Source organism: Cynocephalus volans, chromosome 1 (genome assembly GCF_027409185.1).
Source record: "Cynocephalus volans isolate mCynVol1 chromosome 1, mCynVol1.pri, whole genome shotgun sequence".
NCBI classification, from domain to species: domain Eukaryota; kingdom Metazoa; phylum Chordata; class Mammalia; order Dermoptera; family Cynocephalidae; genus Cynocephalus; species Cynocephalus volans.
Genome location: NC_084460.1, coordinates 119,372,442 through 119,393,878, shown reverse-complemented (window position 1 = coordinate 119,393,878; position 21,437 = coordinate 119,372,442). Strand labels below are relative to the sequence as shown.

The window sequence follows — 21,437 nt, the reverse complement described above, 5'->3', positions numbered from 1 at the left end:
TTGAAATTCTGTGAATTTCCCTGAAATTCCCTAAATGTCCAGTGGGAAAGAACATACCAGTGCTCCTTCTGGACCAAACATTTCCAGGAAACTTCCAATGAATTCTCGGGACTTCTCTTCCCATTTCTGAATGAGGTCAATGCTTTTTTCCTCCACCTTCTGAACAAATTCTTTTGACTTTTCCTCCACATCTTTCACTTTCTTCTTTACTTTGTCAACCCGTTCCTGCAAGTGGTATTTCTTCTCCTAGGTAAAGAAATAACTGTTTTGAGAAGTAATACTCATCTTGAACTTCCCTACCAAAGAAAAAACATGACTCAAGCACTCTATTGATACCCTTTTTATTTATTTATTTTTTTATAGGAAATATTTTATTTCAAAAAGTATTGATGGCATCCTAAAGCCTTAAACAGGATTCTGGACATGTTAGCCTAGAGAATGGACAAAAATACACAAATACACAATTTGTCCCACCCTCTGGAGTGGGACTGGACGTTGGACACCAGAGAAAGAGTGTCCTTTAATTATATGAGTTTCTGAAGTCATATAAATATAGAATATGTTATAGTAGCAGATAAGCATTAACTACTAGTCACTGAGTTTTCATAACTTGTCTTTTAGACAAAGTTCTGCACATGTAATACGTAGGAACAGTACCATCCCCAGGAGGCCCAGCATCTGTCCCAAAGTCAGGATAAAGACAACTGTCAGTGGTGGAGATATTACAGCCCAGAACCCATGTAAAAGGAGAAGGGGGGGGCGGGGTGGGGAGTGGACCCTAGCTGGGTTGACACTTTTTTTAGTTTTTAGAATTTTTCTTTGCTTTAATATACCCCACATTTCTTTAGCATAATAAATGATAAAATATGCTCTAGATGGTGATCTTATACAAAAATGTGATAATTCTAATACAGCAGAAGCTTGGGACTAAACTAAATATACAGGCTAGGCCCAGTAACAGGCAGTCATGTAGCCAAATGAAGTCAGATTTTTTAAAGACGAAACATAAACTTGGAACATAAACATGGCCAACACGACCTAAACTTCATTCTAGATGGAGATGTACAGGTAGCAACAAGATCACTGAATAATACTGCCAAGAATAAGCCAATTATAATAGATTGAAAGTGCAAGTACTAGATTTTATACTTAACTAATTAACTGGATTTTCCACCCCCCCAGCCCCACATCACTGGCTTATTCTATTATTTTAGATAAGTTGTGTGTTTTATTTTTTAGTATTTGGAGGTCCGTTCACTCATTCACAAAATGGAGATGATACTCTTTGGTCCTACCAACTTCCATAAAGATAAGTGAAAAATGGTATGAACCCTCTGGTGAGGGAGGCAGGGGAGGATGTTTAGTCAAAATGAAAAGTATTCTCAAAATTTCCACATCATGAAGAGGAAAGGGAATATGTTTAGGGTTTTTTGGGTTTTTTTAAAAGATGACCGGTAAGGGGATCTTAACCCTTGACTAGGTGTTGTGAGCACCACGCTCAGCCAGTGAGTGAACCGGCCATTCGTATATGGGATCTGAACCCGGGGCCTTGGTGTTATCAGCACCGCACTCTCCCAAGTGAGCCACGGGCCGGCCCGATGTTTAGGGTTTTTAAATACCCAAGTCTTAAGAGAAATAGATAAAGATTCTTCAGTAGGTAAATTAACAATAGCTGTGGTTTATCTGCATAGATAAATCATATTTAGATGAAACCATTTCTCCTATTCTCATAGCATAATTCACTGCGTTGGGAGCAGGTGAGGGAGCATGGTAAACTGATTACATAGAAGATATAGTTAGCAGCTTTCTTCTTATTAAATCAACTTTATTAAGTACTAGTCATTAATTTATAATACAAAATGTGTACACTTTCTAAAGGGTAATATGAAGCTAAGATAAACTTAAGCCTTCACAAATCCAATTTTAAAATTTAGGTCCATGTGGGGAACCTGTATGCAGAATGTTTTGTGTCACTATTCACACAAGGGAGAGTTTCATCAGATTTTCAAAAGACCATCAACCAAAAAAAACCAGTTAAGAGCAACCATTTTAAATGTATTGATAAAAATACCTTACTATATAAGTTAGGCATTCTTATTTATGAAGGTACTTCAAAAAGTTCGTGGAAAAATAGAATTAAAAGATATGAATCTTTCCACAAACTTTTTTTTTTTTTTTTTTAAAGATGACCGGTAAGGGGATCTCAACCCTTGGCTTGGTGTTGTCAGCACCACGCTCAGCCAGTGAGCAAACCGGCCATCCCTATATAGGATCCGAACCCGTGGCCTTGGTGTTATCAGCACCGCACTCTACCGAGTGAGCCACGGGCTGGCCTCCACAAACTTTTTGAAATACCCTCATATTTCATTGGCTGTGTGTCCTTATATCAATGTGTTGATACCAGACTGTAAGGGCAGAAACTGCCTCTGTTTCATTCTCCTTGTAAAGAGCTTAGCATAGGGTTACCTGCAAACAGGCATTCATTGAGCTTTGAGGAGTGATAATTACAGCAGACTGAAAGGCAAGTTTAGCTCAAATGCAGTAGAGGCAACTTATATCCTATAGAGCCAGGGAACTCTGGGATGAGGTTGGAACTCACGTTGATAAAGCTGACATTGAGCTCCTTTGCTGTGTAGCCCCTTTGTAGGTTCCGTCTCGCATACACATCATAGTCACGGACAATTCGGGTGATGATGTCTGATGTGGAGATACCTTCTGTCCTCTGTGTTGGAGCAAACATGCCTAACTCAAGAACACATACAGAAAGAGAGAGAGAAAAAACACATACAGACAAACACTGTGAAGTCCTGGTTAGTTCAGGCAGTAGGACTAGATGGAAACTGGGAGCAACACTCCTTTCCTTTGTTCAAAAAGCAGAATCTGTTATTACTAAGTAAAGTCCAGAGATACTCACATACAGAAGGAGGACTGAATCAAAGGTTAGGGGTAAGGAAGGAAGGCACTACATGACCTTAATATTAAGAAAAATATGGGACTGGGGAAAGGTTTCCTGAAATTAAGAGAGATATCAAAAGTAGATGTTTAGACCAAGAATTGATGGATGTTTAAGTGCTGTGTTCATCTTTACCTTTTATCCAGTGTGACCTGAAAGAGGATGTTGAATTTCTGAGTATACAAAGCTTCCTCTGTAAAGTAGTGATGAGGATGAATCTCTGTGGCTGCCCCTAAGACTCACAGAGTGAGGATGCACATCAACTTACTCACCTGCTTCCTTGATGTGCTTATAAACATCATCACTCCCAGCAGAAGAATAAGGGATATCATCATGGGCTACAAAGTCAATCTGAAAATAAAGAAAATATCATATAAAACCCAAGATGACTGCCATTTGGAAAGACACAGTCAATATTTTCAGGCCCAGAAAAAGGATAATAAGCAGAGGCCAGGCCTCAAACGGACGTTTTCTACATATTTCTCTTTGCTTTGCTCATAAAATCCACAATCCATTCACAAACCATTCAACCTATTTACAGATTATAAAAATGAAGTTTAGCCAGTTTCTTTTCTAGCTATTTTTCCTAATCTGCTGGAAGTGCTACTTTCACTCTGTATATCAGTCACCACACTGGTCAAGAGGGCTAGAGGATTTGTTGGTGAGCTAGTTAGTGGGTGCAGCCTAGGAAAGAAGGGACCTCCCTCGTCTCCTGGGTCTAAAAGGATTGGTCAAATAAAGGTTTCTAAAAGTATGTGAAAGAGGTCACTTCTTTGTTAACTGGTTTCTCTCTCAGTCCATGAGAAATGGGGGAACACAAAAATAGCAACCAAGAGCCCTTTCGCTGGAACAGACACATCTGTATTCCTGAGAAATGCAAAACCCAAACTCATAAAAGACCTTCAGGTCTCAGTATCTATCTTTTCATTACTATCAATACCCTTTGCAAAGTGAAAAGAGATTAATGGCACTGGGATCAATACTCTTTTTGAGAGACATGCTAAACCTCACTTATTTACTCCTCCCGGAAAAATCCATAGGCCTTTCGCTAATATAATTACTAACACCACTATACCCAACTCGCAGAAGTCACTGTAGTGTGAAGCATGCTCATCAGGACAGGGTAAGGATTCTCAACTAACATCTCAATTACCCATGAACAACTTGTCAGGAATTCATAGGCAACAAAGTAAAGAATGGGGGATAAGCAAGACTCATGGTTGTGCATAAGCTGCTAACAAGGAGAAAAGGGAAGTAGGAAGTTCCTCTAACTTCATACTTCCACCTGGGCCTACCTGGCTGTGTTGTTAAGAATAATCTTGCCTATCAGCTCTGGTGCCACTGGCTGGTAAGTATTGATGTTAAAAGGTTACAGAACTATAAAAAGTCTGTCCTAATCCTAAATAGTCATAACAAATATCCCCTGGCTTCAGGCCTACCCAAGTATTGCTTTAGAAGCACTTTGGCTCCTTTTGTTCTTTCCTGCCTCACTGAGCAATTCACCCGCAACATTCCACACATCCCTGCAGAGAACTGACAATATGCTTGCTGGTTCCTCAAGCTTGAGGGCCTCCAACCTGGCCTTATAAATCCTTCTCATCTTTTATACGCACCTTTTACAGGAAACCTGTTTCTTTAATGTGGGAGAACTAAAAAGAGGCAAGGGGTTTTATAATAACTCACCAAATAAAAGTGAGAAACATCCTTGATTTCTGATCCCACACAATTTCTAGTCTAAAATCAAAGCCCTGAAACTAAATTTAAGTCAACACAAGAGAAGTCTATGTTAATCTGTCTAGTTTCCTGGAATATGAACTTCTTGAGAGCATGGCTGGGGCTATGAATATTCTAAAGAGACTGGCATGCTGTAACGGTGGACCTATAGTGTAGGGCGAAAAAACACAACTGAAGAGTTCAGTTCCTAGCACTGCTGATGGTATAATGTGGAGCAGGTTATTTGGTTTCTCTGGCCCTTGTTCCTTATAGGTAAAGTGAAAATAAAAACTATTCCACAGGATTATTATGGGGAGCAAATAGAAAATAATGGATACAAAAGTGCTTGTAAACCATTGAACCCTATATAAATGTCAAGGATGACTACTGTTATTCGTAATATCACTGTCATTTCCTCTATGTGAAACTTACATAGAAAGTAGAAATAAAATATGGGTAGTGGAAAACTAGCCCAAAGCTAAAAGAGAAAGGAAGGAAGGAAAGAAAGACCACAATAGTGCCATGGTCTTACAGAGGGAGGGAACATTCCTAGGGCCACAAAGTGGAGTTGGGAGGAGAGAGGGAGGGAGAGGGAGGTTGGAGGATAATTGGGTGGGGACAAGGGGTACAACAGTAATTTCTGGTAATGGGTATGCCCCCAGTATGAATCTGGCCCTCAAAAAAAATAAATAAATAAAACTAGCCCAAGTGCCAGAAGCCTTGAGAGTTGAGGGGATTCTGGAACAAGGAAAGAAGACATGTGACCGATCACTTACCTGGTGTTCTGCCAGGAACTCAGGTGTCAGGGTCCAAGGTGCATTCCTCACCACTTCATCCACGTAGCGGCAGTGCTGCACTGCATCATAGCGCTCATTTTCATTCATCACCGTGAAGCCTTTGAAGTTGTGCGTTAGCTCATCACTGCAGACTAAGTTTACCACATCATAAAGTTGTAAGTCAAGGTCCCCTTTGCTTAACCACTCCTCAATTACCAACCTCTCCCATCTCCCACTTCCTAGAATTACAACCATCCTCCCCATCTGGAGAAAAATTTTCTGGCTATAGCTAAGTCTGGGCAACAATGCTTTTTCTATTCAAGAAACATCTGCAGGAGCAATACTTACTAAAGAGTATGTCTACACTTTGGAGAAGAGCGAGTACAACAGAGAACTAAGATGTTTGACTTTGCAATGAATCTACTATGCATTTCTGCATAAATTAAGCTTTTAAAAATGTTTTCCTATTTTATTTTTATAAGATTGGACTGGACCACATAACATTTGCTTGGCAGACTTTTGTTATTCAGTTGTTCAAAATGATAAACTGAAATCTAGAGCAGATGTTGTTCCTAAGTGTGCAAATGGGTCAGTGTTTCTCCCATGACTACAGAAATTCAACTAAGAACAGTGGGATAAATACTGAACACCTCAGGTCAATGAGCTTGGAACTCCTCTCTCCAAGTTTAGGTTGCTAGTACCTCATATGCTTCATGTTTTAGAGAGGCTGTACTATATCCTTCATTTAAAAACTAAACCAAGGGCCAATGTACTCAGGTTATAAAGGTAGGGGAAAGAAAAAGACTAATCTTTTTCTGGACGACACCTAAAGTCATCAGATGTTTTCTTACCTCCCACAATGAGGTATGTATTAGGGAAAAGGTTCTTTGCTTGCATCAGAGCCCGGGCATGACCAGAGTGAAATAAGTCAAATATTCCATCTGCATAAACTCTCACAGGCCGTTCACCTGAATCCAAATGAAAGAATTTATCACAAAAATACATTTATTCAATACCTCCTATTTGACAAATGGTAATGGCACTGTGTGACTGTTCCATTCCTGCATACCCCTCTCTTAAGGTGTTCTATGAGTATTCAACCTAATTTGGGGTGTGGATTAGGGCTGTGAGAAATAACATCACAGAATTCCTTGACTATAAAGACCCTCTTCACATCATCACCACTAACTCTTGTTGTTAGCCCAGTTGTACCAAATTTCTCAGGTACACACACCCACAAAAGAATGATTGATTTTCCTTAAAGTTATTTTAGAAGTGAAAGGGAAGAGTTATTCACCAGATATATGTTCTGGATTTCAAAATCCTTATCTTCAGTTTATGATTCTTCAGTTATGCTTAAACAGAGTATATTCAAACTCTACTCTGGCTGCTTGCTCTCCCATTTTCAAGCTGCCTTGATTACTAATAACTAATGCGTGGTTTTGAAAATAAACCTCCCTACTATTTCCTGGAGGGTAAGAAGTGATCCAAAGGGGTGAGACTGAAAAAGAGGGAGGGTGAGTACCTAAGTAGACCAGTTATCCATTTACTGCTTTTCAGGCTCAGAGTCACCCTGCTCTGTGGTAACAGAATTCCTTGAAGCATTTCTCCTTCGTAGTGAGCATAATGTTAAGCTTCTCAGTAGAGGGTGATAAGTATTTGAAAATCAAATATAAATATTTCAGGACTTTTCATTATAGCTTTTCCTCCTCTCCTCTACATTAGTGAGAATAATAGAGAACTGATTGTCAACTTATTTTTACTGGTAGTGGCCTATGAAAGAGAAGCCAGGAAATGATCTCTGGAGTACAAGACTAATTCCAAAGCCAAAATAAATACACACTGAGAATAAAATTGACATAATGTTTCATCGTGCTTCAAATGATGAATCTAAGGAGTCCAAGTAACTTATTCCACTATGTGAATAAAGGAAGCACTATCTTTCTGTAGCAGCAGCAAATAGTAGCAGGAGCATCTATGTCACTCTGGGAATGAAGAGCCAGAGCCTCATCAGATATACCACACTGAGGGTGGGGATAAGATATCTCCTTCCTGTCATAAGGGCAGTGAATCAAGGAGGAGGAAATTGTTTCTCAGGAGGTTTATGGACTTTTCTTTTCAAATAGTTTTATATATAAAGAAGTAGCTTTTAAACCAAGAAATCACACATTGCTGATAGGAGTATTAGTAACTTTTAAGAAGAGCAATTAGGTAATCTCTATCAAAAGACAAATGACAAATGATTATACACACTTCAGCCCAACATTCCAATTCTAGGAATTTATCTCACAGTTATGAATATGTGCTACTCATTGTAGCATTGTTTGTAATAGAAAAAGCCTGGAAACAACTTAAATTTCAATGGAAGACTGAATATACAATAATATACCCACTAAAAGGTGGGAGGATATATAAACTACTTAGCCACAAGAAACTGGTTATACTGGTTGCCTGTAAAAGGGATACAGGGTGGCTATGAGATAGGTGTTCAGAAGAAGTTATATTACTTTATGCCCTTTTTGTACTTTATGGATGTTAAACCATGGGAACATATTGATTTTATAATATGGGAAATAAAATTTTATTTAGTTTTGGCGGCTGGCCAGTTCGGGGATCCAAACCCTTGACCTTGGTGTTCTAACCAACTGAGGCAACCGGCCAGCTCAAAATTTTAAAATAAAATAAATACACCAAAACTATGAAAAACTGAGAAATAATATGATAGATTTTAGAGTCAGCCAGGTTATAGCTCAAGCTTATCAACCAGCTTCCTTCGTGACCTCCACCTCTTTAAGCCTCAGTTTTCTCATCAGTAAGACAAAGCAAAATAAAACGAAATCTGAGCAGTATAATCCCTCTTCTATATCCTAGAAATCATGACCATGAAGTAACTAACTTACTTCCATTTTTCCTAAACAAGTCCAGAGGATCTTTATTTTATCCTAAAAGACAAAGGATAGAATATAAAAATTAAGAATATTTTGTTGTTGTTTCTTTGCTATTAGTGTACAGCAAGGGCAAAGCAAGACCAAGGAGATTTATCTCAGGAAACACATTGCCTGGTGTTAGGGTGGCAAAATAGCATAGAATGCTGTTGTTCAAGTGGCTGTTTGCCAGCGCAGGTAATCATCCCATATTAGGCCAAGTACATCACTAAACCCTTTCTCTGATGTACCTTCCGCCTTCTCAGTGTTTCCTTAGTCTCCCAACATCTCAATTCCATATGACTTAACCCCAAGTCTTTGGCAAACTCAGGCAGGTATATTAACCAAATGGCCAGAAGGGGCCACTGTTGAACTAGTCCAAGGAGAAAGCAAGCATTAGCCATTCTTTTACCAACTGGCTATTGGCCAGGAAAACCACACCCCCTGGTTTACATCTGTTGTCTCAGCATATTATTAAGTGCAACCCCCTTTCACTCTAAAAATTGTCCTAATTTGGATTATAAATTATATGGTTGCACTACTACTGGCTCAGTAACAAGATGTCCTTCTTTAGGCAGAACAAACCTGGGTTTCAATTTATTGCCCCTTTTGATAAATGCTCCTAAATATCTAATACTGAAACGATTTTGTCCCTAATAGATTTCCATTGCCCTTCAGACTCTCCTTTTTTCTTCCTTTCTCTGAGTGAAACATATTGCTGATTTTTTTTTTTCTATCTTCCAAAAGATTCCCAGAGCTGATCTCATCTCTCAAGTCATATTTGTTCTTTCTCTGGATAGAGAATTTTCTTTTAGATTTTACAAACTCCCCTCCTGAACTTCTTTAACCAACCTAGTGAAAGAAAACTGGGTGGTGGGGGGTGCCCTCTTGTACCAGTTATTGGTTTAAAATTCACTAACTATGGCAAGTACAGATTCCTTATTGGTTTATTCCTTGTCCTGCACCGGCATGAATACAGTCAGCTACTTAACAGAACAGACAGAATGAAATGTAAGAGAAAACCCAGAAATCAAATTAGACTGGCCAGCTTTATAGGCTAATTTGTGACTGTTTGTTCCACCTAAATTGCAATCATTTTGCTCATGGCCTTCTACTGTTTATAATTAATATCTACAAAGAGTAACACCACTCCAGAGTGAAAAGAACACAAGGATAGAGAAACCTAGGTTTTAGCTCTAATTCTATCACTAATTATCTGTTTTACTGTAGCAGAGCCTTCACTTTTTAGTTTCTATGGATCTTAATTTCCTCACATATATAATGAAGGAACTATAAAATAGATAATCTCAAAAATGACTTACTTATAAAGTTTTATTTTAAAATTTTTAAACATTAGATTTATTAGTCAGTGCTTATTAATTATAAGCTTCAAAACTTGGAAACAGTACACATATTTTCAACTTTCAGGTATCACAAATGGTATGTGGATAAATTAGCAACAAGCTGGGTAATGTAACCAATGTGATCAGATCTGAGTGAGGTAATGAACTCTGAACGTGTGAGAGTACATAAAAATTTCTTGCCTTCATCAAGCTTCACTATCACATCTGAATGTGAAGCCTGAACTTTCTGTTGGCATTTTGAAACTTGACCTGCCAGCATTACACACTGTTACATACAGACTCTGATTTTCCTTGTTGTCATTTTACGCTGCCACCATTAGCCTATTATTCAAATAAGGGGAGCCAAACTCAAAAATCACATCATGAATCAGAACAGTTGTGATCAACATGAGTTATATCTGAACATTTTCCCAAAAGGAAATCATTCTCTGGAATTAGTCTTTTTTTTTTTTTTTGAGGACCCCAAAACCATAATCCACATAGCTAAGATACAGGCAAGGTGTATTGGGATCCTTGGCCTGACACCGTCCAAAATCATTTCTATTCATATTTCACTACTCCTCAGTTACGACAGAGAGTAAACACACTAACACAATTCAGAAGTAACTACAAATATATTGTATATACTAGAAATGTATGGATTTGTGGCTATAACTGCCTCTTATTCCATGGTGTTTGCCTGGGTCTAAGTCTAGCCCTACATTGACAGAGTAGAGTGAACACTTACCATAGTAATCAGAAGTGAAAAAGGATTGAAAAAAAGGGAAAACTGAAGAATTTACAGAGAAGTAAGAACAGTTGCCTGTAACACTTTGTATTCATAACAAATGCTCATGGAAGTTTCTACTTATGGTGAGCCCTAAAACCAACTGCACCAAACAGGAAGAGTATCCAGAATACATATTAATCATTCATATGGTCAAAAACTGCTAATCAATGATGTAAAGTCAGCATACAAATAAAGAGCATGTGCTTTAAAAATAAAGTCTTTACAAAAAACCTGAAAAATTAAAACATCAGTAAAGATAAAATTAAGTGATGAGCATCTCCCAACTTGTGGTATTTTTGTCCTCTATCAATCTGCAGCATCATTGCTGACTGACAGAATTTGGGAAGATTGTGGGGAAAAAATCTATAAAAAATATGATAGCCCGACATATTATTTGGACCTTTACAAAAATAGATAAGATCATAACCCAGCTCAGGCTAATATCTTCCTGTCTCTGCTCCACTGTAGTTCATATCTTTGACATTAGCCCAGGAAGAAAGTAGTACCACTATATTTCATAGCTATGACAACAGCCTGGGAAACAAGTATATAATAATGAGAAAAAAATGAAATTTTATAGAATGGAGTTACCTTCCCAAATAGAACATCGAGGTAGGTGGGAGGAACTCCTCCTCCCCACCTGCCTTTATAAGTACTGAGGGATGTATATGCAGAGTTGGTATGTATTTGATAAATACAGTGGAATGCTAAAAGCAATAGTAAAACAACAAAATAATTAAGTAGGTATTTACTTACAAGGAGTTCCCTTGCTGGCTTCTTCCAGAGTTACCCTGACATATGGCTTACTAAAATCAACTTCAATTTCATCAGAAAAAGGAGCTGGCTGCCGTAAGCCCTTAAGGAGAGGAAAGTGAAGAAAAAGAAAGTAACATTCAATGGTACATATTAAAATACTGAAAAAATGGCAGCTTTAAAGAACAATTCAATATGCTGTGACTAAAATTCCCCCAAAAACTTTATAACATGAAAAAGAAAAACATCTCAAAGTGACAAGTGAAAGTTGCAACCTTTTACAAAATGGGTAAATCATGGCATGTAATGTCTTGTTGGTAATTTCAGAGTAAGACTGAGCAATCCAGCTGGGAATCTAAGCGCAGTTCCAATTAACTGGGTCCAGACTGCAGCATGGCAGAACAGCCAACCCCATAAAATGTAACAAAATCGCCAAGGTTCACAAGTGCATTTTCATGCCACTTAAACTAGGCGACTAGGAAGGTAAACTAGGAAGTGATAATTAAGTATAATTATCACTGTGTAATGCTTTACACTATAAATATTTTCTAATGTGCCTAACAGCCCTGTGAGGCAAGTTTTACTATAGTTAGCATCCTCAATTTAAAGATGAGGAAAATGAGGTTCAGAGAAGTTGTATCATTGTATGTAGTTACTCAGAGGCAAAGCTGAAATAAGAATGCAGGTATAATCATTTCTCTATATGTGGCTTCACTTAAGAGTTTTTGTTAAATTTATTCCCAAGTATTCTATTCCATTTGATGCTATTGTGAGTGAAACTGTTTTCTTAATATTATTTTTGTATTATTCCTTGCTGGTATATAGAAGTGCAATTGATTTGTGTGTGTGTGTGTAATTGCAATTGATTTCTGTATTCTGATCTTATATCCTGTGACTTTGCTAAATGCAATTATTAGTTCTAGTAGTTGTTGTTGTTGTTGTTGTTGTTGCTAGGATGTCCTTAGGATTTTCTACATATGAGATCATATCATCTCTGAATAAAGACAGTTTTACTTATTCCTTTCCAATCTGGATCTCTTTTGTTTCCTTTTATTACCTCTATTACACTGGTTAGGAACTTCTCGTACAACACCAAATTGAAGTGGCAAGGACAGGTATCCTTGCCTTGTTCCCAAGGAATTAGTGGGGGAAGATGCAGTGTTTCACCATGAAATATGATGTTAACTGTATGTTTTCTGTAGACGCCCTTTATCAGGTTGAAGAATCTCCCTTCTTTCTGCAGTTCATTGAAAGTTTTTATAATAAACGGGTGTTGAATTTTGTTAAATATTTTTTTTTTTTTTTTTTTTTTTTTTTTTGTCATTTTTTCGTGACCGGCACTCAGCCAGTGAGTGCACCGGTCAGTCCTATATAGGATCCGAACCCGCGGCGGGAGAGTCGCCGTGCTCCCAGCGCAGCACTCTACCAAGTGCGCCACAGGCTCGGCCCTTGTTAAATATTTTTTCTGCTTCTATTGAAACTATCATATTTTGCTTTTTCCTTAATTTTATTAATTATAGTGTATTCTATTAATTGATTTTAGGATGTAAAATTAACCCTGCATTCCTAAGCAAAACCCCTGTTGGTCATGTTGTATAAACCTTTTAGTATGCTCCTGGATTCAACCTGATAATATATTGTTAAGGATTTTTGCATCTAAGTTTGTGAGGGATTTTGAACTGTGGTTTTCTTATGATGTTTTCATCTGGCTTTGATATCTGGTCTCATAAAATGGGTTGGGAAAGCCTGGCTAGTTAGCTCAGTTGGTTAGACAATGGTGCTGATAAAACCAAGGTCCAAGGTTCGATCCCTGTACTGGCCAGCCTGCAAGAGGAACTGAATCCTTGACCTTGGTGTTACAAGGCCATGTGCTAACAAACTGAGCTAACTGGCCAGCCTAGGACAGATTTTCTAAATTGTATTTTAACATTAAAACATTTATTTTAAAAATCACTTAAATAAGTTTAGCTTAAGGCATATTAAAAATATAATTAAAACACTCATTGTTAGAAGATGTGTGTGTATGTGTGTTACCTTCTTTGGAACACTTTTAAAAAGATAGAACAATAGACCAAGGACCCTAATGTGCAATTTTTTGAAGTTAGCAGAGATTTCTCTACATATTAAATTAGAGAATACAGTTTATCCTCTAAAAGTTAGTACACAGATACTCAACAATAATTTGTATTTCTAAAAGTAATCGCTTATTCATAAAGTAATACATATTCTATGATTCCATCTATATGAAGGTCAAAAACAGGAAACCAATCTATGGTGAATAGAAGCTAGAAGACAAAGAAGAAATCTGGGGAAACAAGATACCAACTAGCAAGAGGCATGAGGAAGTCTTCTAGGGGGTACTGGTGATTACATTGATATACACATATGTAAGCATTTATTGAAATGTACCTAAGGTTTCTGTGCTTTACTGTATTAAGTTATAAAGAAATAAAATATATTCAGCAATAAAAAGGAATGAAGTACCAATACATACAACAACATGGGTGAACCTTGAAAACATTATGCTAAGTAAAATAAGCTAGCCACAAAAAACCACATATTGTATTATTCAATTTATGTGCAATGTCCAAAATAGACAAAAAAATAGAAAATATGTTAGTGGCTATCTTGGGCTGGGAGGATTTGGGGAAATAGGGAGTGACTGCTAATGGGATATGGGGTTTCTCTTTGGAGTGATGGAAATGTTCTAAAATGGATTGTGATGATGGTTGTGAAACTCTGTGAATATACTAAAAACCACTGAATTATATACACTTTAAACAGATATATGAATTATATCTCAATAAAGCTCTTATATTTTATATATATATATATATATATATATATATATATATATATATATATATATATATATATAAGAAACAAAATTTTTAAATAATACTTATAAACAATCATGGATGTGGATAAAAGACCAGCGCTACTGTCTTTATGAAAGTTAATGTCAATGGTGTACCAGAGCTGGTTGTTAAAGATAAAGGAATTTTGTGGGCTGGTTATTAAACCACTGGTAGCTTGAAATAAGCCATAGAAATCAGCAAATGCTACATATCAGAATTGTTTTCTTCCTTCCGTGAGCCAGTTTACAAGGACATCAGTGGTTAGTATGCATTCTTAGAAAGAGATAAGTTCATAGAGAAAAGTAAATGGACTTATGGATTTTTCTGTTAATGTTGAAGCAAGAGTAGAAAGGGTGACAGATAAAAGATTGTGTGAAGGAAGAATAGTTAGGACATGGTAAAAAGAAAAACATGTTGTCACTTGAGAAAGAGAGGAGTTTACAATACCTGAGTTCTTATCTAAGGAAAATACAATTATGGTACCATTAGAAGGAACTGAGAAGTTTAAAAAACAAAGGAGTTAATTCCTGGATAACAAATTTATCCTGAGTTTGGGAGATCCAATCAAGATGGCGGAATAGATGGTCCACAGCATCACTCTCTCCCACAAATCAACCAATTTACAGCTATAAAAATGTAACATCAGCCAAGCTGGGACTGCTGGAGCTCAGTGGAAGAGGAGGAGAGACCTATGGAGTTCATGAAGGCGGAGAAACTACGATAAGAGAAAGAAAAAGCTGCTCTGAGCATTTCGGGCCACAGCTGCTTTAAGGTTCGAGCTGCTGAGCACATGGAGCAGGAGCTGGCAGAAGCTGCAGCTGTGCCCTTCAGATGGAGTTACTTGGAGGCGGCAGGGGAGAAGAGGGCCTTGGCGGCCCCAGGACAGCAAAACCACTAATAGGGTTCCCGTGGACCCACGCAGGAGCGAGGAGACAGAACAACTGAAAAAAGGGAGCCATTCAGAGGCCGGTGAGTCATTGCAGGGCAGTCCCATGGGAAGTGTTTGCAGCATGGCCAGTGGGGGAGACAGGCCCACCAGGCGAACACTGGGGCACAGCAAGGACAGCTGATCTGCCCCTCAATCAGCACAGGACCACTCAGAGGAAACTGGTCGGGAATGCAGAATTGTATGGGGTGCAGTTTGATGAAAAAAACTCAGGCCCAGATCAGAGATTCTACAGAACACAGATCCACCAGGTCTCTGGAGAGCCAGAAGTACCAATAAGATCAACCATTAAACCCTGAGCTACACAAAAAGCCTTCCCTAGGGAAACAGCAGCAAAATAGTAATTTAAACAACCACACAGCTCAAGTACTAGTTCCCACAGGAAGTTCCCCCGTGTTAGAAGCAAAGGACAAAAAATTAGTTCCGGGCCAGGAACACCACCAGCATCTTGGGGCCTGCCTGGGAACTGGAGGCTTGGATCTGGGGACTGGACCCCACTCCCACTTCCAGGCAAACTGCATCAGTACCGCAGGGCCAGCCTGGGGACCTGAAGCATGGAGAAGGGGACTGGACCCCCCTCCCACAACTAGGCACACCACACCAGCACCTTGGGGCCTGCCCGGGGACCTGAGGCAAGGAGAAGGGGAACCGACCTCTCTTCCACAACCAGGCACACAACACCAGTGCCTTGGACAGGGGCCCAGGACATGGAGAAGGGGACTGGACCTCTCTCCCACAATCAGGCACATTGAACCAGCACCTTGGGCCCACCCAGGGACCCGGAGTATGGAGTTGGGGACTGGACCTCTCTCTCACAACCAGGCACACAACGCCAGCACCTTGGGGCCTGCCCAGGGACCCAGGACATGGAGAAGGGGACCAGACCTCTCTCTCACAATCAGGCACATTGAACCAGCGCCTTGGGCCCACCCAGGGACCTGGGGTATGGAGTTGGGGACTGGATCTCTCTCCCACAACCAGGCACAACATACCAGCAACTTGGAGCCCACTCAGGGAACCAGGGCAAGGAGAAGGGGAAGGGTCCTCTCTCCCACAACGAGGCACACTGTGCCAGTGCTTCAGAGCCCGGCCAGGGACCTGAGGCATGGAGTAGGGGACTAGACCTCTCTCCCACAACCAGGCACACCAAGCCAGCATCGCAGGGCCCACCCACGGTCCCAGGGCATGGAGAAGGGGACCAGACCATCCACCCACAACCAGGCACACCATGCCAGCACCTTGGGGCCTGCTGGGACCCAAGGCAAGATGGGGAACAGACCTCTCTCCCACAACCAGGCACACAGAGCCAGTGCTTCAGGGCCTACCTGGGGACCTGAGGCATGGAGAAGTGGACTGGACCTCTCTCCCACAACCAGGCACACCACACCAGCACCTTGGGTCTCACCCAGGAACCCAAGTCATAGAGAAGGGGACCGGACTACCCTCCCACAACCAGGTACACTGAGCCAGCGCCTTGGGGCCCACCTAGAGACCCAGGGTATGGAGTCGGGGACCGGACCACCCTCCCACAATCAGGCACAACATGCCAGCATCTCGGAGCCCACCTAGGGACCTGGGGCATGGTGATGGGGACTGGACCTCCCTCCCACAACCAAGCACAACATGCCAGCACCTTGGAGCCCACCCAGGGACCTGGGGCATGGAGAAGGGAACTGGACCTCTCTCCCACAACCAGTCACACCAAGCCAGCACCTTGGGGCCCACCCATGGTCCCGAGGCATGGAGAAGGGGACTGGAACTCTCTCCCACAACCAGGCACACCGCACTAGTACTTCAGGGCCCACCCAGGGACCTGAGGCATGGAGAAGGGGACTGGACCACCCTCCCACAACCAGGCACACTGAGCCAGCACCTTGGGCCCCACCCAGGGACCCAGGGCATGGAGAAGGGGACCGGACCACCCTCCCACAACCAGGCACACTGTGCCTGTACCTCGGGGCCCACCCAGGGACCCGGGACGTGGAAAAGGGGACTGGACCCCTCTCCCACAACCAGGCACATGGCGCCAGAGCCTTGGGCTCTGCCCAGAGACCAGAGGCATGGAGAAGGGGACCAAACACACCCCACAACCAGGCATACTGCCAGTGCCAAGGAACATGCCAAAAACAGCACCTCCCCGTGGGTGGCCCACCACAGCCACCACAATATCCATGGCTGCTGCAAAAGCGGCTAGACGCCACAGCCACCATGCAGATGGTCCGCCAACCACTGAAGTGCATTCACACAAGAAGAGTCACCAGCAGAGACAATGAAAAGAAGAGGATGTCTCTTTCCACAAAACCCATTCAGAGTGACAGAAGAAGCATCTGCTCTATGATAATATTGGGGGACCTGATCATATCTCTCAGCATTGGACAGATCATCTAGGCAACAAGTTAACAGAGTAACCATTATTCTTTCAGAAGGAGAGAAGAAATCTAGGGCAATTAGAGGGGGAAGGGGAGAGATTGGACAAGGGGCATAAAGAATAATTACGATTTGTAACAATATACATGCTAGTAGTATTGATTTAATCAACATATCTCAATGTTCAACCCCCAAAATATATGTAATCGATTTTGATTCAAGAAATAAAATAAATTATTAAAAAAAAAATCACGTCGTGCACTGTAAATATATACAATGTTATTTGTCAATTATACCTTAATAAAGCTGGGGGGAAAATGTTTAAAAAAAAAATTTATCCTGAGTTTGAAATAATATATAATATCAGGACATCAAAGAAATGTTAAAAAGACAGGTGTTGGGCTGGCCAGTTAGCTCAGTTGGTTAGAGCATGGTGTTATAACACCCAAGTCAAGGATTCAGATCCTATACCAGTCAGACACCAAAAAAAAAAAAAAAGACAGTTGTTGACATTATACTCATAAAGACAGATGGTAAAGATGACAAAATAAAATAAAACCTGTAAGAGAAAATATATAAAAAACTAATGGATGAGGAAAAAATTCTGACAGTTCATATTAGAGGGTTAGAGGAACTAGAAGACATCAGAGAAGCTTAAGAAGAACAGATAAAGGTGTGTCACAGAGATCAAGGAATAATTTCAAAGAAGGGACTTATGGTAATTGTTAAATGTTCCAAGGAGATCAAAGAAATTAAGAACTGTGAAAGTCTTTGAATTCAGAGATTCAAATAACTATTAGTGACCCTGTAGAATATATTAGTGAAAGTTAGAACACCAGTTCCTTTAAAAAAACCCAGAAGACAAGGAAATAGATTAGTTATAATCCCTCATCAGAGATATGTGCCCATAAAGGAAATGAGAAAGACAGAAAGATACCTGCAGGGGACAGAAGAATCAAGGGGTACTTTTTTTAAAAGTTGGGATATCTGGGTTGGTCAGTTAACTCAATTGGTTAGGGTGTTGTGCCCATAACACCAAGGTCCAGGGTTTGATGCCATGCCTGCCAGCCTCCGAAAAAGAAAAAAAAATTTTGAGGAGATCTGTATCTGTCCAAGAGAGAAGAAAAGATGCCAAAGTGATTCAAAATAATGAAGAAGGAAAAAACAGATAATTTAGAAAGCAAGAGTCTAGAAGACTGGAAGGGAATGGCCTCAAGGAGAATAGGGAAAGGTGCTAGCCCTAGAAATAAGAAGGGTTATATTTTTCTAAAAGCAGAAGAAAGGAAAGGTAATAAAAGGGCAATATCGGATGAAAAGGAGGGAAGATGTAGAAACTTATGTCTGATAACCTCATTTTTCTCAGTATAGTAAAAGTAGGAAGTAAAGTTACCTGTAAAGAACAGGGAGGTTGGAATAAAACTGAAAGCTTGAGGAAAATAGAAAATATTTGAAATAGCTGTTGCAGGAAATGTATTAGAGCATAAGCAAATGATTCATGGGCCTATTGAGTACTATATTCAACCCAGATCAAGCTAGAAACTTTAATCTTTAGAAGACCAAGTGAATGGGTTCAGGAAGAGAAATAAAGAATTAACAGAAGCTGCAAAAGATCTAGGGTTAGGCCCTGGTGAATGGAAGAGAGGTAGAAGAGGGAAGTGAATAATTAAAGAAGCAAAAGGATCTAGACATTTCTCCAGAGAAGATATACAAATGGCCAGCAAGTATATGAAAGAATACTCAACAACATTAGTCATGAGGGAAATGGAAATCAAAACCACAATGAGATACCACTTTACACCCACTAGGATGGCTATAAGAGAAAAGGCAATAAGTATCTTGGCAAGGATATGAAGAAATTAGAATCTTCATACATTGCTACTGCGAATGTAAAATGCTGCACAGCTTTGGAAAACAGTTCCTCAAAATATTAAACATAGAATTATCATATGACCCAGAAATTAATACTAAGTATATACCCAAAAGAATTGAAAATATATATTTTTTAAAAAGAACTTGTACATGAAAAATGCTCATAGCAGCATTATTCACAATAGCCAAAAACTGGACAAAATACAACACCCAACAATATCCCTACTGAATGGATAAACAAAATAGTATATCCATACAAGAGAATATTATTTACCTATAAAAAGGAATAAAGTACTGATGCATTCTACCACCAGGAGGAACCTTGAAAACATTATGCTAAATAAAAGACGCCAGACCCAAAAGCCACATAGTGTATGATTCCATTTATATGAGATGTTCAGAACAGGCAAATCCATAGACACAGATTAGTGGCTGCTGGTGGGTGGAGGGAGGGGTAACAGGGAGAGACTGCTAATAAGTACAGGGAATTTCTTTTTGTGGTGATGAAATGTTCTGTGATTAGATCATCATGATTGTTGCACATCATGAATATACTATAAACTACTGACTTATATACTTTAAAATGGTTAAAATAGTGACTTTTATGTCATGTGAATTTTATCTCAATTAGAAAATACATATTAAGTATCCTATCTTTCATAACTCTGTTACTTCAATCTTCCTCATATGTTGTGTACATTCCCAGGCAGAGGACAAATGCAACTGTCCCTCCTGGCCAGGATTTATGCTGAATCAATTTCTCTTAAGTATAAAGAATGAAACCTAAGATCTGCAGCTATAATAGATCAGCAAAGTCTTTAACTTTCTAGGATTGTCTAGTATTTTTAAAAATATCCTGTTATTGTCTTCTCAGAGAAAAGTGTCTCTAGAAGCTGAGGTTTATAGAAGTAGGGCTAAGTATTTTACCTATGTTCTCCTAAAATACACCTCCTTCATTTTAACCTCAAGGGAATCCTATAGTATTGCTTTCAAGTCTTTTGACTATCTGGTAGTGATGTATAAATAAAAGGGCATGGGTTTAGGACTTGAACAACTCAGATCTAAATCTCAGCTCTATCACTTAACAGGTGTGAAATCACAGCAAGCTTCTAAAGCTTTTGTTTCCTCTTCTGCAAAATAGAAGATAATAATACCTGCCCCACAGGTTTACTATGAGGATTAAGTAAAACAGCATCTGCAAAGAAATTAACAAAATGTTTCACATATAATAGGCACTCAACAAATTTAGTTCATCTTCAGCAATGTTAACTCATTTCCTCTTCTAGGGAACACAGGTTTCAGCATGTTAACAAAATTAACTAAATTATATTAATCTAAGAGGTTAGTTTCTACGTGCCTATATAAAGTTTCGAAATCTATAAATCTAAAAATTATAATGATGACAATCAACACTCCCAAATTATGAACTATCTCTGGATGCAATATTGCTTCCATTACAACTTTTTCCTGATTATGTTCACACATTAACTCACTATTCCTCAAAATTCCAGTGAAAGAGAAGAGATTCTGACGTCCATACTAATAGGGAAATTGAAATAACTCAAATAATATGAAACTAGCACTTGATATTGGCTTTCAGTATTCTTTCTACTCTCTGAGAATTCTTAAACATGTTTCAGCAAAAAGTTCCTGAATATCATAGAGAAACAGTTCCCTTTCACCCAAACATTCCACTCAAATGGTAACAGATCCTCCTGGGATCCCAATTATTTCAGTAATGCCCGGGGAAAGTCTATAGAGTCAAAAGGACTAACATGTGGTGCAAGAAAAAAGGGATAGGAACAGAGCAGAAAGATTCCACCCCCTGGGGATCTGTTAAAAAAAGAAAGAAAGAAAAAAAAAAAAAAAGTAATAATTCTTTCTGACTCCTATTGCCATTTCAATGAATGTGAACAATGAATGCGTCTATCCAATTACTATTTGCATGTCTCATGGGCCTTCTAAACTGAACCTGTACTAAATTAAACTCTGTCTTCCTCCTGTGTTTCTTTTCTGAGAAGCACTCCTTGTACACAATCTACCTAAGACTGAAGCTTAGGAGTCATCCTTAACAATTCTTATTGTCTGCATCCCAATAATCTCCAAGAATTGTCTATTTCATCTCTTAAAAACTTAAAATTTATC

The 21,437-nt window shown here is 39.4% G+C and overlaps 1 protein-coding gene across 2 annotated transcripts in view; it reads right to left on the bottom strand.

Annotated features, from left to right (window-relative positions):
• The window catches only part of PCYT1A (phosphate cytidylyltransferase 1A, choline), a 49,156-nt gene that overhangs the window by 4,799 nt on the left and 22,920 nt on the right, over positions 1-21,437 (bottom strand). For both annotated transcript variants that reach the window (XM_063102727.1, XM_063102719.1), the window contains 6 exons: positions 11,256-11,355; positions 6,294-6,410; positions 5,443-5,594; positions 3,226-3,304; positions 2,600-2,742; positions 58-246 (listed from right to left, as the gene is read on the bottom strand). In XM_063102727.1, coding sequence (XP_062958797.1) covers positions 58-246; positions 2,600-2,742; positions 3,226-3,304; positions 5,443-5,594; positions 6,294-6,410; positions 11,256-11,355 — 780 coding nt within the window. The remainder of the gene's footprint in view (positions 1-57; positions 247-2,599; positions 2,743-3,225; positions 3,305-5,442; positions 5,595-6,293; positions 6,411-11,255; positions 11,356-21,437) is intronic.